The following is a 14,705-nucleotide window of genomic DNA, read 5'->3' on the forward strand; positions in this document are numbered from 1 at the left end:
TGCTGTGTGCTCACATGGCCTTTCTTCAGTGCATGTGTTCAGAGAGAAAGCAAGCAAACTCTCCAGTGTCTCTTTTTTATAAGGACTCTAATCCTATCAGATCAAGGCCCACTCTTATGACCTCATTTAACCTTAATTACTTTCCTAGAGATCCCTTCTCCAAATACAGACATACTTGGGGGTTAGGGCTTCAACATATGAATTTGGGGGACACAAACATTCAGTCTATAACAGTGTGTTTAATGATCCCAGGAAATTAAGCATCCATAAATGCACTTCTCTTCATGCTCAAGGTCTGACTTCTCTGTTGGGTGAATTTGCACCCATGTGGACATTCTTTTTATCTTGCTTGGCTTCTCTCACCCCACTTTGGCCCACCATGGCTCCCTACCCCTGCTCCGAACCTTCCACCCAGTGACATCTACTCTCCTATGTTCCAACTAATGTCTTCAGGTATGAATTGTTTGAGAAGGGAAGGAGAAAGGAGAGGGGGAAAGAAGAAGACAGGAGAAAGGAGGAGGAGGAGAGAAGGGGGCAGGGGCTCTAAGCTTTAATTTTTGAAGAATATTTATTTTCCTATGTTGCAGAATTCTAGGCTGATGGTTTCTTCCTTTCAGAACCATAAATCTGCTGTTCTACTGTCTTCTGCTCCCAAAATCAGCTGCCATGTATACATTTGTTCCCCATTTTCTTCTGACTTCTTGCATTATTTTCTGCTTATCTCAGCACTTTGATTACAATGTGCCTACAATTGTTCTTAGTAATGATTCTGATTTGGCTTTACTTAGTGTTTTAGAATTGTAACTTAACATTTTCTGTTAAATATGGGAAATTTTCAGCCATTATTTCTTTGAATACTTTTCCCATCTCATTCTCACTCTCCTCTTGGGATTTCACTTATAATTACATTAGGCTCTTTGATATTGCCTACATGTCCCTGATGCTCTGTTCATTTTTCTTTAATCTTTCTTCTTTTTTCTTTAGATTGGATTATTTCTTTTGTTCTACTTCATGTTCATTGACTCTTTTTATGCCATCTTAATCTGCTATTAATTCTACCCAGTGAATCTTTCATTTATTAGACTTTTTAGTTCTATAATTTCCATTTGGTTCTTTATTATACATTTCTCTGCTGAGATTCTTCATATGTTTACTCATGAAGATCATATTTTTAATTCTCTGATGATAAAGAGTGGACTATAATTCATGGCAGCTTTATTCATAATAGCAAAATGTTAGAAACAACCTAGATATCCTTTAATGGGTGAATGGTTAAACAAACTTCAGATAGGCCCTTAGAGCTGGTGGAAATACCACCCTAAACATTATTGCAAATCTCTGAAGTAATATCCATACAATGGACTGTTACTCGCTAATAAAAAATTAAAAAAATATTAACACATGCAACAACCTAGACTGACCTCAAAGGCATTACGCTTAGTGAAAAAAAGTCAGTCTCAAAAGGTTATATGTTGTATGATTCCATTTATTATTATTATTTTTAAAGATTATTTATTTATTTTTGGCTGTGTCGCGTCTTAGTTGCAGCATGTGGGATCTTCATTGAGGCGTGTGGGATCTTTTGTTGCGGCGTGCAGGCTCTTCATTGCAGCTCTCGAGTTTCTCTCTAGTTGTGGCATGTGGGTTTTCTCTTCTCTAGTTGTGGCTCCAGCCACTTGGGCTCTGTAGTTTGCAGCATGCGGGCTCTCTAGTTGAGGCGCGTGAGCTTGTTTGAGGCGCGTGAGCTCATTGTTTGTGGCGCGCAGACTTAGTTGCCCCAAGGCATGTGGGATCTTAGTTCCCTGACCAGGGATCGAACCTGCGTCCCCTGCATTGTAAGGCGGATTCTTTACCACTGGACCACCAGGGAAGTCCCTCCATTTATTATTATTTCTTTTAAGTCTTTATTGAATTTGTTACAACATTGCTTCTGTTTTATGCTTTGGTTTTTCGGCCCGAGGCATGTGGAATCTTAACTCCCTGACCAGGGATTGAACCCACACCCCCTTCATTGGCAGGCAAAGTCCTAACCACTGGACCACCAGGGAAGTCCCTCTATTTATTATTGAAATGGCAAACATTATTGAAATGGCAAAACCACAGATGGAAGCCAGGGGCAGGGATAAGGGCTGGAGTCAGGGTGGGTGTAATTACAACAAGGTAGCAGGAGGGTGTTCTTTTGTGGTGATGGAACAGTTCTGTATTTTAATTGAGGTGGTGGTTACATAAATCTATATATGGAATAAAACGGCATAAAAGTTCACACACACACACACACACCAATGCAGGTTAAAATGGTAAAAGCTCAATAAAGTCTGTAATCTAGTTAACATACCAATGTCAGTGTCCTGGTTTTTATACTGCACTATAACTATATAATTTGTCACCCTTTGGGGGAAACTGAGCAAAAAATACATAGGACTCTTTGGACTGTTTTTCCAATGGTCTGTCAGTTTATAATAATTTCATAATAAAAATTTGAAAATTTGAAAAATGATCTATACCTTGCACCATACAAAATATTAAGTCAAAATGTATCATAAACCTAAATGTAAAACCTAAAACAATGGACTCCCCTGGTGGCACAGTGGTTAAGAGTCCACCTGCCAATGCAGGGGACAGAGGTTCGAGCCCTGGTCCGGGAAGATCCCACATGCCGTGGAGCAACAAAGCCCATGCGCCACAACTACTGAGCCTGTGCTCTAGAGCCCGTGAGCCACAACTACTGAGCCCACGTGCCACAACTAGCAAAGCCCGCACGCCTGGAGCCTGTGCTCCGCAACAAGAGAAGACGCTGCAATGAGAAGACTGTGCACCGCAACGAAGGGTAGCCCCCCCCACCACAACTAGAGAAAGCCTGTGTGCAGCAACAAAGACCTAATGCAACCAAAAATAAATAAATAAAATCGAAATAAAGTTATTTTTTAAAAAAACCTAAAATGATAAAGCTTCTAGGAGAAAACATTTGAAATCTTGGACTAGGCAAAGATTTCTTAGATGTAACACCAAAAGCACAAAAACATATGTTTCACATAGGCAAACAGGTATCAAAACCTAACTTGTATGTGTTAAATGGGTGCAGTTCATTGTTGACAAGTGTTTATAATTGCCTGTTTCTTACCCTTTGCTTTGTCTTGACCAAACTTTAGTGAGCCTTCTCTCTTTCCTATATAGGCCCTTGAACTCTGTTTGTCTCCACAAAAAAAAAGGGAACAAGTATCCCCACCCCTTCCCAGCTTCTCCTGGCAATCAGCTGACCAAAAGACAACTTCCCATCAGACCTCACTGGCTTTTCTCCCCTGCTTATCCAGCTTCCCCATAAAAGATTCTGCTTATCTCTGTTTGCTCCCACATTTACCCTATAAAAGAAAAACCTTTTTGTTTGATTTTGAGACGCTTCCAGATGTCTGAGGTCAGTGTGTTCTCCCTACTACAATAGTCTTTCTTCTGGATAAAGCCTTTTCTTATCTAAGTCCGAATTTGGGGTGGGTTTTTTTTGACACTGTATTCAATTATACTTCAATACAGCTGTTAATTTTTTTTCACAACTACTGTGCAAGACAGACAGATGGCTTCATAAAAGAAAAGAGAATCCGGAAATAGACTATGTATACAGGAATTTTGTTTATGGTGAAAGTACCATTTTAAATGGTTTTGCAATAACTGACAATTAATGGGTAAAAGTTAATTCTCTAGCTCACTCCACATGACCCCCCCACACCAATTATAGAGCTAATACAAAAAACCGTAATTACAAAAATGCTAGAAAAAATTATAGAGGGGCTATATGATGATAATCTTGAAACACGAGTAAAACTTGTACCTTGCTCAGTTAACAAAACTATGGGGGACACTAAATGCCATGACATATTGTTGGTAAAAGTGCAAACTGACACAGCCTTTTTGTAGGAAATTTGGTAGTCTCTAATAAAATTAAAAACATGCATACTTTGCAATTCAATAATTCTACCTTTATGTAATTATCTTAGATAAATACTTGTATATGTATGTATGCACACACACACACACACACACGGAGCATATACAAGGATGTACTGTTTGCAACAGAAAAATACTAACTACAGTGAGTAAATGCCCTTTAATGAGAGTATGGTGAAATAAATCACAGTATATCCTTATACTGAAATACTAATCAGCAGATTAAAGGATTATGTGTAAATAACATAATGACGTGGGAAAAATCTGTAGGATATATTAATAGAAAAAAAACCTCTGCGTGCAATGTATTAAGTTGGATTTCATTTATGTAAAAAAATAAAATCCTGAAACAAACCCAACTATGGTACAAATGTTCATACTGTATATAGGTATATAAATGCATAGGATAAAATCTATAAAGAGACACACTGAACTCATAAGAATGGTTACCACTGCAGAAGGAAGGGAAAAAATGTATGGGAGAAATAAAGGGAAATTTTGCTTGTGCTTGCTATTTGAAACTTTTATACCAAGAAAAACACCTGTGATATTTGGGGGGAAGAGGTACTTTTTTCAAGAGTAATTTGTAGTGCAAAAGCTCGAGAAGCAAATATAGACTATTTCAATTAGTTCGATAATGAAGTAAATAGTCAGGAGAAATCAAAACATATATAATATTTTAGGAGAATGCCTGGAAAGAAGAGCTTGGTCATCCTAACAGTATAACATTAATTTAGAGACTAAACATAACCTCATTAGGCTTTATTTGCCTCACTTGAAAATGAGAATATAAAGAAATATCAACCTCCTAGAGTTATTGTGAGGATCACACCATGGAAAACATTTAGCAGAGGCTGCTGACATGCAGCAATAGTGCAATGAAGGCCCATGACAATTTCGTCATAAAATACATACTGCCTGGCAATTCCCTAGTGGTCCAGTGGTTAGGACTCTGTGCTCTCACTGCCGAGGGCCCAGGTTAGACCCCTGTTTGGGAAACTAAGATCTCACAAGCCAAGCGGCGCGCCCCTCCGCCGCAGAAAACAAAACCAAAAAAACGTACTGCCTTTCTAGAATGTAAAGCCTTCTGGCAAAAGCCAGGGATGTGTGGTCAGGTAAGGGAGAAGAAGCAGCACTTGTGGAAAAGATTGAGAATATAGTAAGGTTTACATACAATTGAACCAATTTCTTTAAAATTTAAATTTTTTTAATTTTTGAAATTTAATTAAAATTTTTTTCCTCCTAAGCCTTGTCTAGGAAGTCTTAAGTAGGCCATTTTGAGAGGAGAATGGCTAAGATACAGAAGAAGAAGAATAAAGACGGGCACAGACTTATGGCAGTAAGTGTGGGCAACAGGTGTGAGAAAGCCAGAGAGCGGTAGGTGAACTGAAGCTTACTAAAGGGAGGATGTTAATTTGAGTTGCAAGAACTTTGTTAATGAAGAACTCTGGACAATGGGCCAGCTTCAATTTATTATTAAAATGAGGTCAACTGAATAAATGTTTCTGCAATGGCAGTGCCAGAATAGTAAAAGTTTCTAAGTAAAGAGCCAAGAGAAAAACTGATTCGTTCTTTAAAATCAATAAATGACTCAGTAACCATAACAGAAATGGTAGAAGGTAGCAAAAAACAGAAGAATAAACATGGTGCTTTCCTGGACACCAAAACAGATGACACCATTGGTTATGTTCTAGGAAGGAGGGGATGATCAATCCCAGGAACATTATGCCCACAAGCAAAATACCACTCCTCATTTTGCCACTATATTTTACTTTAGCTCCTATGCTAGAGTTGCCCAAAGCGAGCTATTTTATTCTTTTGCAAATCCCAAGGTAACTTCGCAAAGCAAACATCACACATTAAACTGACCTTTGGAGTACCGCAGTCACACTCTTCCCCAGGGTCCACCAATTTATTACCACAGAAAGGAGCGCTGTAAGCTTCGTCAGGCTTTGGAATATTAAGAAGGCAGTTTCCACCTTTATTTAAAGTTAACTTCTCAAAGTCTTCTGCACTGCAGGTGCTGAAGTTTCTGGAACCTCTGTAATAAACATGAAGAAAAAGATCTTAAGTCATAGCAATTACTCACTTTGAAAATCTTAAGTCATGTCTTCAACCAACAAGAAGTGAACATTTAATTCATTGCAGCTCTATTTACAATAGCCCAGAGATGGAAACAACCTAAGTGTCCATCATCGGATGAATGGATAAAGAAGATGTGGCACATATATACAATGGAATATTACTCAGCCATAAAAAGAGGCGAAATTGAGCTATTTGTAATGAGGTGGATAGACCTAGAGTCTGTCATACAGAGTGAAGTAAGTCAGAAAGAGAGAGACAAATACTGTATGCTAACACATATATATGGAATTTAAAAAAAAAAAATGTCATGAAAAACCTAGGGGTGAAACAGGAATAAAGACACAGACTTACTAGAGAATGGACTTGAGGCTATGGGGAGGGGGAAGGGTAAACGGTGACAAAGCGATAAAGAGGCATGGACATATATACACTACCAAACGTAAGGTAGATAGCTAGTGGGAAGCAGCCGCATAGCACAGGGAGATCAGCTCCGTGCTTTGTGACCGCCTGGAGGGGTGGGATAGGGAGGGTGGGAGGGAGGGAGACGCAAGCGGGAAGAGATATGGGAATATATGTATATATATAACTGATTCATTTTGTTGTGAAGCTGAAACTAACATACCACTGTAAAGCAATTATACTCCAATAAAGATGTTAAAAAAAAAAAAAAAAAAAAGAAGTGAACATTTAAAATGGCAGAGGGGGCTTCCCTGGTGGCGCAGTGGTTGGGAGTCCGCCTGCCGATGCAGGGGACATGGGTTCGTGCCCCGGTCCGGGAAGATCCCACATGCCGCGGAGCGGCTAGGCCCGTGAGCCATGGCCGCTGAGCCTGCGCGTCCGGAGCCTGTGCTCCGCAATGGGAGAGGCCACAACAGTGAGAGGCCCGCATAACAATAAATAAATAAATAAAATAAAATAAAATGGCAGAGGAAGTTCCCTGGCTGTCCAGTGGTTAAGACTCCATGCTTTCCCTACCAAGGGTCCAGGTTCAGTCTCTGGTTGGGGAACAAAGATCCTGCAAACCGTGAGACATGGCGGGGAAAAAAAAAAACGGCAGGGGTTTCCCTGGTGGCACAGTGGTTGAGAGTCTGGCTGCCGATGCAGGGGACACGGGTTCGTGCCCCGGTCTGGGAAGATCCCACATGCCGCGGAGCGGCTGGGCCTGTGAGCCATGGCCACTGAGCCTGCGCGTCCGGAGCCTGTGCTCCGCAACGGGAGAGGCCACAACAGTGAGAGGCCCGCGTACCACACACAAAAAAATAAAATAAAATAAAATAAAATGGCAAAAAATAAAATGGCAGAAGAAACAGAAAATATTCACAGAATCATAAATCTCAGCATCAGAAGAGACCTCAAAAATTATCTAGTCCTCTCTAGAATTAAGTTTTATTTGTCTTCCATAGTAAAGGTTCTTCAAATATGTGAAGCGAGCTCTGTTTCCCCAACCTCTTTTCACTCTGTTGAAATGACGTTCCTGCGCTCCCCTCACTAACACTTACGAGGAGCTATGTGACAATAACGTGAATCCAGCGACGATGCACGCACTGTAGCTACCAAGGAGCAGCCTGCACAGGGCAGAATTTCAGCTACAGTCTGAGGTTCAAATGCCTCTGATGGTAATTTCTAAGAACTGTAGTTAATACTCTGAAGGCTAGATGGGCTTCTAGAAACGGTCCAACTTGAACTGTCTATGTGGTATTTATACGAACACAATTTTGATGTGTTTCTATGTGTTGCCGGGTTGTTTTTAGTTATTGTTTTACTCAATAACGATATTTTTAGATAGTCCCACTGGCTAGGTTCACTTTTGAAGACTAGTGGGAGACACACTCATCTATAAAACAAGAACCTTTGAGAAATCCAAGTCACATTAAAATTTTATTGGGGGCGTTTGGTGCCCTGAAAGAATCTTTTTCATCAGTTTGAGCAATGGTACCAAAAGTAACAGTGGGAATGAGAACCATGTTACGTTACAGTGATTGAGAAAGCATTCCTATTGATTCCGTGTCTTCTGTACATCCAAGGAATCTAAGAAACAGATCCCTTCTGGGAGACTTTGTCCCCTGGGTAAACTCTTCTTTGCTAACCGGCCCAGAGTCTCCCAGGAAGTAGACAGTCCTGGCTCCTGGCTCTTCGGACTGGAAAGTAGTCACACAGAAAGTAAAGACCTAGCACAAGATTTCCGACAATGACAAAAACACTCGTTTTCCACATTCTTCTTTTTCTTGCTACTCTCTGCTTAGGAATATTGTAAGGAGGAGTCCTTTTGTACAACACTGTTCCTTCAACAAATATTTGTGGAACATCTATCATGTACATGGCACTCTTCTTCGTGCAGGGGAGAAAACAGTAAACAAGGCAGACAAAAATCCCCGCCCCTGTGAAGGCAACATTCTATTGAGTGAAACAGACTATAAACATAATGAAGAAATAAATTCAATAGTACATTAGAAGACAAGTCACGTTGGGGAAAAAGATGAGGAGGTGAAGAGGACGACCTCTGCAGGGGGAGGAGCGACTACAGTTTTTCAAAGAGCTGTCAGGACAGGCACTTCAAATACTGAGACAACTGAATCAAAACTGGATTTCTAGGGGAAGAACATTACCGGCAGAAGAAACAGTAAGTGCAAAAGCCCGAAAGGAGAGGCCTGCCTGTTCAAGGAACAGATAAGGAAGCCAGCGTGGCTGGAGTGGAGTGAGACAGTGAGGGATACAGACAGCAAGGTGTGAAGAGGCCATTGCAAGAATCTGACTTTTTACGATGAGCGAAATAAGGAGGGGAATGACACAATGGAAAGCGTGAAGCAGGAATGATGTGATCTGATTTACGTTTTAATAAAATCACCATGTTTGCTATGTTAAGCAGGAAGAAGTCCACTCAACAGATGATGACGGACCAACTGGCAGTGGTGAAAGCAGTAAGAAGGGTTTGGATTATTTATATGGTTTAAAGAAATAGGCATTAAGGCAAAGAATGTGAGAAAAGAGAAGTCAAGGGTGACTGAGATTTTTGTCCTGAGCTACTAGAAGGAAGGCGCTATCATTAACTATCACGGGAAGATGGGGGCAGAGCAGGTTTTAGGAAGGACAACAAGAGTTTGAGTCTAAGGACCTCAAGTAGAAATGTCAAACTAGAGCATGTGATAATTATCTGATAAACAAGGAGACTTCAATTTAAACAATTTTTTTTTATTTCCTATTATTGTTCTTTATATGGCTAGTACATTGCCTACCACACAGTACATATTCAATAATGTTTTCTGTAAGAATATATTAATCAGCTGATAGTCACAGGAGTTGTACAGACATATGTGTATATTTCCTACACTTGAGCTCCTAATTTTAATCTACAAAGTTCACCACTTCTGAACAGATTATTTTTGAAATAAGCTTGTTATACAGTCCTTGGAACACATTTTCTCATAGAAACAATGTTTTATATGTGTGATCCTAAAGCAATCTACAAAAAAAAAAAATCTGTTTCACCCACAATGAAGTTGACTATCATACTGAAAAGGATAACAAAATCATAACCGCTTCTTCTGCTGTTTAGTATGTGGAGATAATAACAAACATCCCCACGTTGGCCTTCACTAACACTGTGGATAATAAAATGAAGATATTCTCTCCCTAGTCATCCTTGGATGTCACCTACAGTAATAAGAAGGATGATCTTTCTCCTGACACTCGGCTTGAATAATAGCAACTAAAATACCCCTACTCTCTATCACTTCTGGGAACTAAGATATGAATCTAAAGCATCTCCGAATCTCTTCTGTCACATCTAGGTGAGTTTTATAAAACTGATTCAAAAGGAGATACATGGGACTAACAGTGATGGAAATGGTCCACCAGGATATGACCAAAAAAACCCCAACTATCATTTAAAACATTCTCTCTATGACTAACCTGGAAATAACCAAAACCACCAAAACCACCACTACCATCCTAACCCCACAGCCTAGGAACAGGAAGTCCTAAGAAAGAACTCTAAGTGATGGCACTTAATCAGATCAATTTTTTTAAAAAAGAGCACTCTTTTAAAAGCCTCCGATTATGGAGGCTTTCTGATGTAGGTGGCATTGAGGGACAGAGTTAAGAAAGCCATTTCTCTAGAAAGGTATCTCCCAGGAAAAGCACCCCTCACACGCCCAGGAATCCAAGAGCAGTGTGTGGGGGGAATACTACCAGGTCCCTCAAATATCTTAAATAATGATAAAAAATTATATTACAAAGTTAATTATCCACTTTTTAAACAGAACTGGATCCAACTGATTATCTGTAAAAACACTAGCATCTATATCACTTGCATCTAAAAAAAAGCCTAACTTATAACAGTCAACTAATGTTCATGAAATAGCATATGAAGTAGTAGGTGGGAAATCTGTCCTCAAAAAGAAGATTTAATATGCCAAAGATAACATAATCCTACTTCTCAAATTATTTCTTACCAAAACTTGTTCAAATATAATGCCCAATACTTTATCAAAACATAACATGAAGACACAAGATACTGTGAGAAGAACTATAAAAAAATTAAAAGACACTATAAGGGGAAAAAAAAAAACAGATATAGTCCCATAAAGCCTCTAGATACTAGAATTATCAAACAATAACCCAGGAAGAGAAAATCTGTGCTTCCTATGGTCAGAGAGAAAAATGAGAAGCTTGAAAATTTTAGCAGGGAACTAAAATCCATAGTTGTAATACAGCAGATTTGATGTGTTTTTCTAAAACACATTCTTTACACATTTAAAATACCCTGAAATTGAGATTCATCTTAAAATTTGAATTAACTTGATAGTCACCATTTTTTTCATTCTAAGTGGTATGTTAATAATGGTATCTTATAATCAGTGTCAGCTACATTTGCATAAATACAGTGTATTAGTGATCATATTAAACGTAAGTAGATTAAATGATTCAATTAAGAGACAAATATTGCCAGGCTGGATTAAGAAAATAAAACCTAAATATAGGTTGTTTAGAAACATATATCTAAAACACAAGAATAAAGAAAAGTTCAAAGTAAAGGAATAGAAAACATATACTGTCAACATTACCAAAAAAAAAAAACAAATCTGGGACAGCTAAATTAATATCAGACAAAACTGACCACTCTAGCTAATGCAATAAAAAAGGAAATGAAAGACATACAAATTGGGAAGAAAGAAACAAAACTGTCTTTGTTTGCAGATCTCTGCCTGCTGCTGGACTGCTGCAGCTTGTGCCCAGACCCACGCTGAGTGCCCACACCAGCCCCTCTTGTCCCAGCACTGCTCCCCCCAACCCCAGGGAGAGGGTGCTGGTGCTGGGAAAGGGGACAGCACACACTTAAAGGGAACAGAGCGGGCTCAGACCCAACCCTCAGCGCTCGTGCTCCAGCAACTGGGGACCAAACCCCAGGCCCAATAGGGCAGTGTTGCCACTGAGCAGAGGGGAAGTCCCGTCACAAACCCAGCTCCAGCTCCAGCCCCTCCATTCCCCATCCCAACCCCTGCTAAGGTGATAGCTTCCAGCACACGTTGAGGAAAGACATGACTTGTGTTCATGTCAAATCCAGCTCTCCCATGAAAATACAAATAACGCACTTTAAAAAACAGGCCGTACACCACATTAACAAATTGAAGAATAAAAACCATATGATCATCTCTATAGATGCAGAAAAAGCTTTTGATAAAATTCAATATCTGTTTAGGACAAAAACTCTTCAGAAAGTAGGCAGAGAAGGAACATACCTCAACATAATAAAGGCCATATAGGACAAATCCACAGCTAACATCATTCTCAATGGTGAAAAGCTGAAAGCATTTCCTCTAAGATCAGGAATAAAACAAGTATGCCCACTCCTGCAACTTTTATTCAACATAGCTTTGGAAGTCCTAGCCACAGCAGTCAGAGAAGAAAAAGAAATAAAAGGAATTCAAATTGAAAGAGAAGAAGTAAAACTGTCACTGTCTGAAGACGACACGATGCTATACACAGAAAATCCTAAAGACCCTACCAGAAAACTACTAGAGCTCATCAATGAATTCGGTAAAGTTGCAGGATACAAAATGAATGCACAGAAATCTATTGCATTTCTATACACTAACAACAAAATATCAGAAAGTAAAATTAAGGAAACAATCCCATTTACCATCACACCAAAGAATAAAATACCCAGGAATAAACCAACTTAAGGAGGCAAAAGACCTGTATTCCAAAAACTATAAGACACTGATGAAAGAAGTTGAAGATGACACAAACAGATAGAAAGATATACCGTGTTCTTGGATTGGAAGAATCAATATTGTTAAAATGACCATACTATTCAAGTCAATCTACAGATTCAATGCAATCCCTATCAAATTACCAATAGACAAAAAATTTTAAAACTTGCATGGAAACACAAAGTCCCTGAATAGCCAAAACAATCTTGAGAAAGAAGAATGGAGCTGAAGGAATCACACTTCCTAACTTCAGACTATATTACAAAGCTACAGTCATCAAAACAGTATGGTACTGACACAAAAACAGAAATATAGATCAATGGAACAGGATAGAAAGCCACAGAAATAAGCCCACGCACTTATGGTCAATTAATCTATGACAAAGGAGGCAAGAATATACAATGGAGAAAAGACAGCTTCTTCAATTAGTGGTGTTGGGAAAACTGGACAGCTACATGTAAAAGAATGAAATTAGAACATTCTCTAACACTATATACAGAAATAAAGTCATAATGGATTAAAGACCTAACTATAAGACGAGATACTATAAAACTCTTAGAGGAAAACACAGGCAGAACACTTGTTGACATAAATTGCAGCAATATTTTTTGGATCCCTCTCTAAAAAATGAGTAACAGAAATAAAAACAAAAAATAAACAAATGGGACCTAATTAAACTTAAAAGTTTTTGCACAGCAAAGGAAACCATAAACAAAACGAAAAGACAACCTACAGACTGGGAGATAATATTAGCAAACGATGCAACAAACAAGGGATTAATTTCCAAAATATACAAACAGCTCATACTGCTTAACATCAAAAAAACAAACATCCCAATCAAAAAAATGGGCAGAAGATTTAAATACACATTTCTCCAAAGAAGACATACAGATCACCAACAGGCACATGAAAAGATGCTTAATATCGCTATTATTAGAGAAATGCAAATCAAAACTCAATGAGTTATCACCTCACACCAGTCAGAATGGCAATCACTAAAAAGTCTACAAATAATAAACGCTGGAGAGGGTGTGGAGAAAAAGGAACCCTCCTATACTCTTGGTGGGAATGCAAATTGATGCAGCCACTATGGAAAACAATGTGAAGGTTCCTTAAAAAACTAAAAATATAGCTACCATATGATCCTGCAATCCCATTCCTGGGCATACACCTGGGGAAAACTCTAATTCAAAAAGATACACATTACTCCAATCCAAACAATTCATTGTTTATTTTTAGCATTAAACAAATGTTCAATAGTTTTAAAAAAGCAAAAGGAAAAAGAATAAAAAGAAAGAATTCAGTTACTCACGATGCTCCTGAATTCATGATGCAGCTCTTTGCTCCACAATAACAATCTCTCCCATCATCATGATTCATTCCAAGGTTATGACCCAACTCATGAGCAACAATGGATGCAAATGTCTCCACTGTGATTTGCCCAAACTGCCCAAACACAGGAAGGTATTCATTAGGTTTCTGAACAAAAAGGATATGCTTTTTGTTTCTCAGATTACTTTTTCACAAAAGGAAATTCATCGCTACAATACTGATAGCCTACGTAATAAAGCAAGCATCCAACATCAGTATGTAGACACGGCAGTCTAGTAGGAAACTGGTGTGACTTAACATACTGATGATAGAGATAGACTCTTTAAGCAACAGATCAATTCCTTTAGCACCAACAGATTATTCATGGTGGTTGATGGGAAAACAAGTTCATGGTTCTGACTTAATTTTCTCAAATGGAACCTCTGTTTCCTCATCCATAAAAAGTGAGGCGCTAATAAACACACAATAAATATTAGAAAACTTAATTCAGTCTCCAGGGAAAGAACACATCTGCCACTTCTACCATGTCCCTCATAATAGCCAAAATATCGCTGTAAGGACTAGGAGAGGAAGTACAGAGTCACTGAATGTTGGACATTTCCTAATGCAGATTCCAAAGATGAACATCAAGAACAAAACATACCACGTTAATCCCGCCCGCATGGCTCCTTGAACACACTGTTCCCACAAACGCCATTCCCGCGGTCCCACCAAAACCTTTCTTCCTAAATGAAGAGAACAGGTATAAGTTATAAAATGTACTTGGGGAGGAAAAGGTACACATTGCTCCTATTTCTTTGGGTAATCTTAAACTGATTGGTAGACCCTATGAAAACTGGGAGAAAAATGGCAAAGGTAAATAACATTTTAAAAATCACAATTCAATTAAAGACATCTTTTTTATTATCAGAGTAGAGATTAATATTACAAATTCATTTTTCAGACAAATGAAGATACATTTTTGATATCAAACCAATTTGTTTTGTACCTTCTAGATGAAAAAACCTTCCTAAAATGCAGTATATCTATTTATTCAAAAACTCTATTGAGATCAGGTAACAAAATGACATATTCACACAGGAGGCTGCAGGCAGGGAGCACAGGAAACAGAAGAGACACGATGGTCTCCGTAGGGCT

General features: G+C 38.7%; 1 protein-coding gene across 2 annotated transcripts in view; it reads right to left on the reverse strand.

Annotated features, from left to right (window-relative positions):
- Nucleotides 1–14,705, reverse strand: part of ADAM9 (ADAM metallopeptidase domain 9) — a 103,606-nt gene that overhangs the window by 44,848 nt on the left and 44,053 nt on the right. For both annotated transcript variants that reach the window (XM_067721426.1, XM_067721425.1), the window contains 3 exons: nt 14,212–14,293; nt 13,549–13,682; nt 5,809–5,980 (listed from right to left, as the gene is read on the reverse strand). In XM_067721426.1, the coding sequence (XP_067577527.1) occupies nt 5,809–5,980; nt 13,549–13,682; nt 14,212–14,293 (388 nt within the window). The remainder of the gene's footprint in view (nt 1–5,808; nt 5,981–13,548; nt 13,683–14,211; nt 14,294–14,705) is intronic.

The sequence above is a fragment of the Pseudorca crassidens genome, chromosome 21 (genome assembly GCF_039906515.1).
Source record: "Pseudorca crassidens isolate mPseCra1 chromosome 21, mPseCra1.hap1, whole genome shotgun sequence".
Classification (NCBI taxonomy): Eukaryota; Metazoa; Chordata; class Mammalia; order Artiodactyla; family Delphinidae; genus Pseudorca; species Pseudorca crassidens.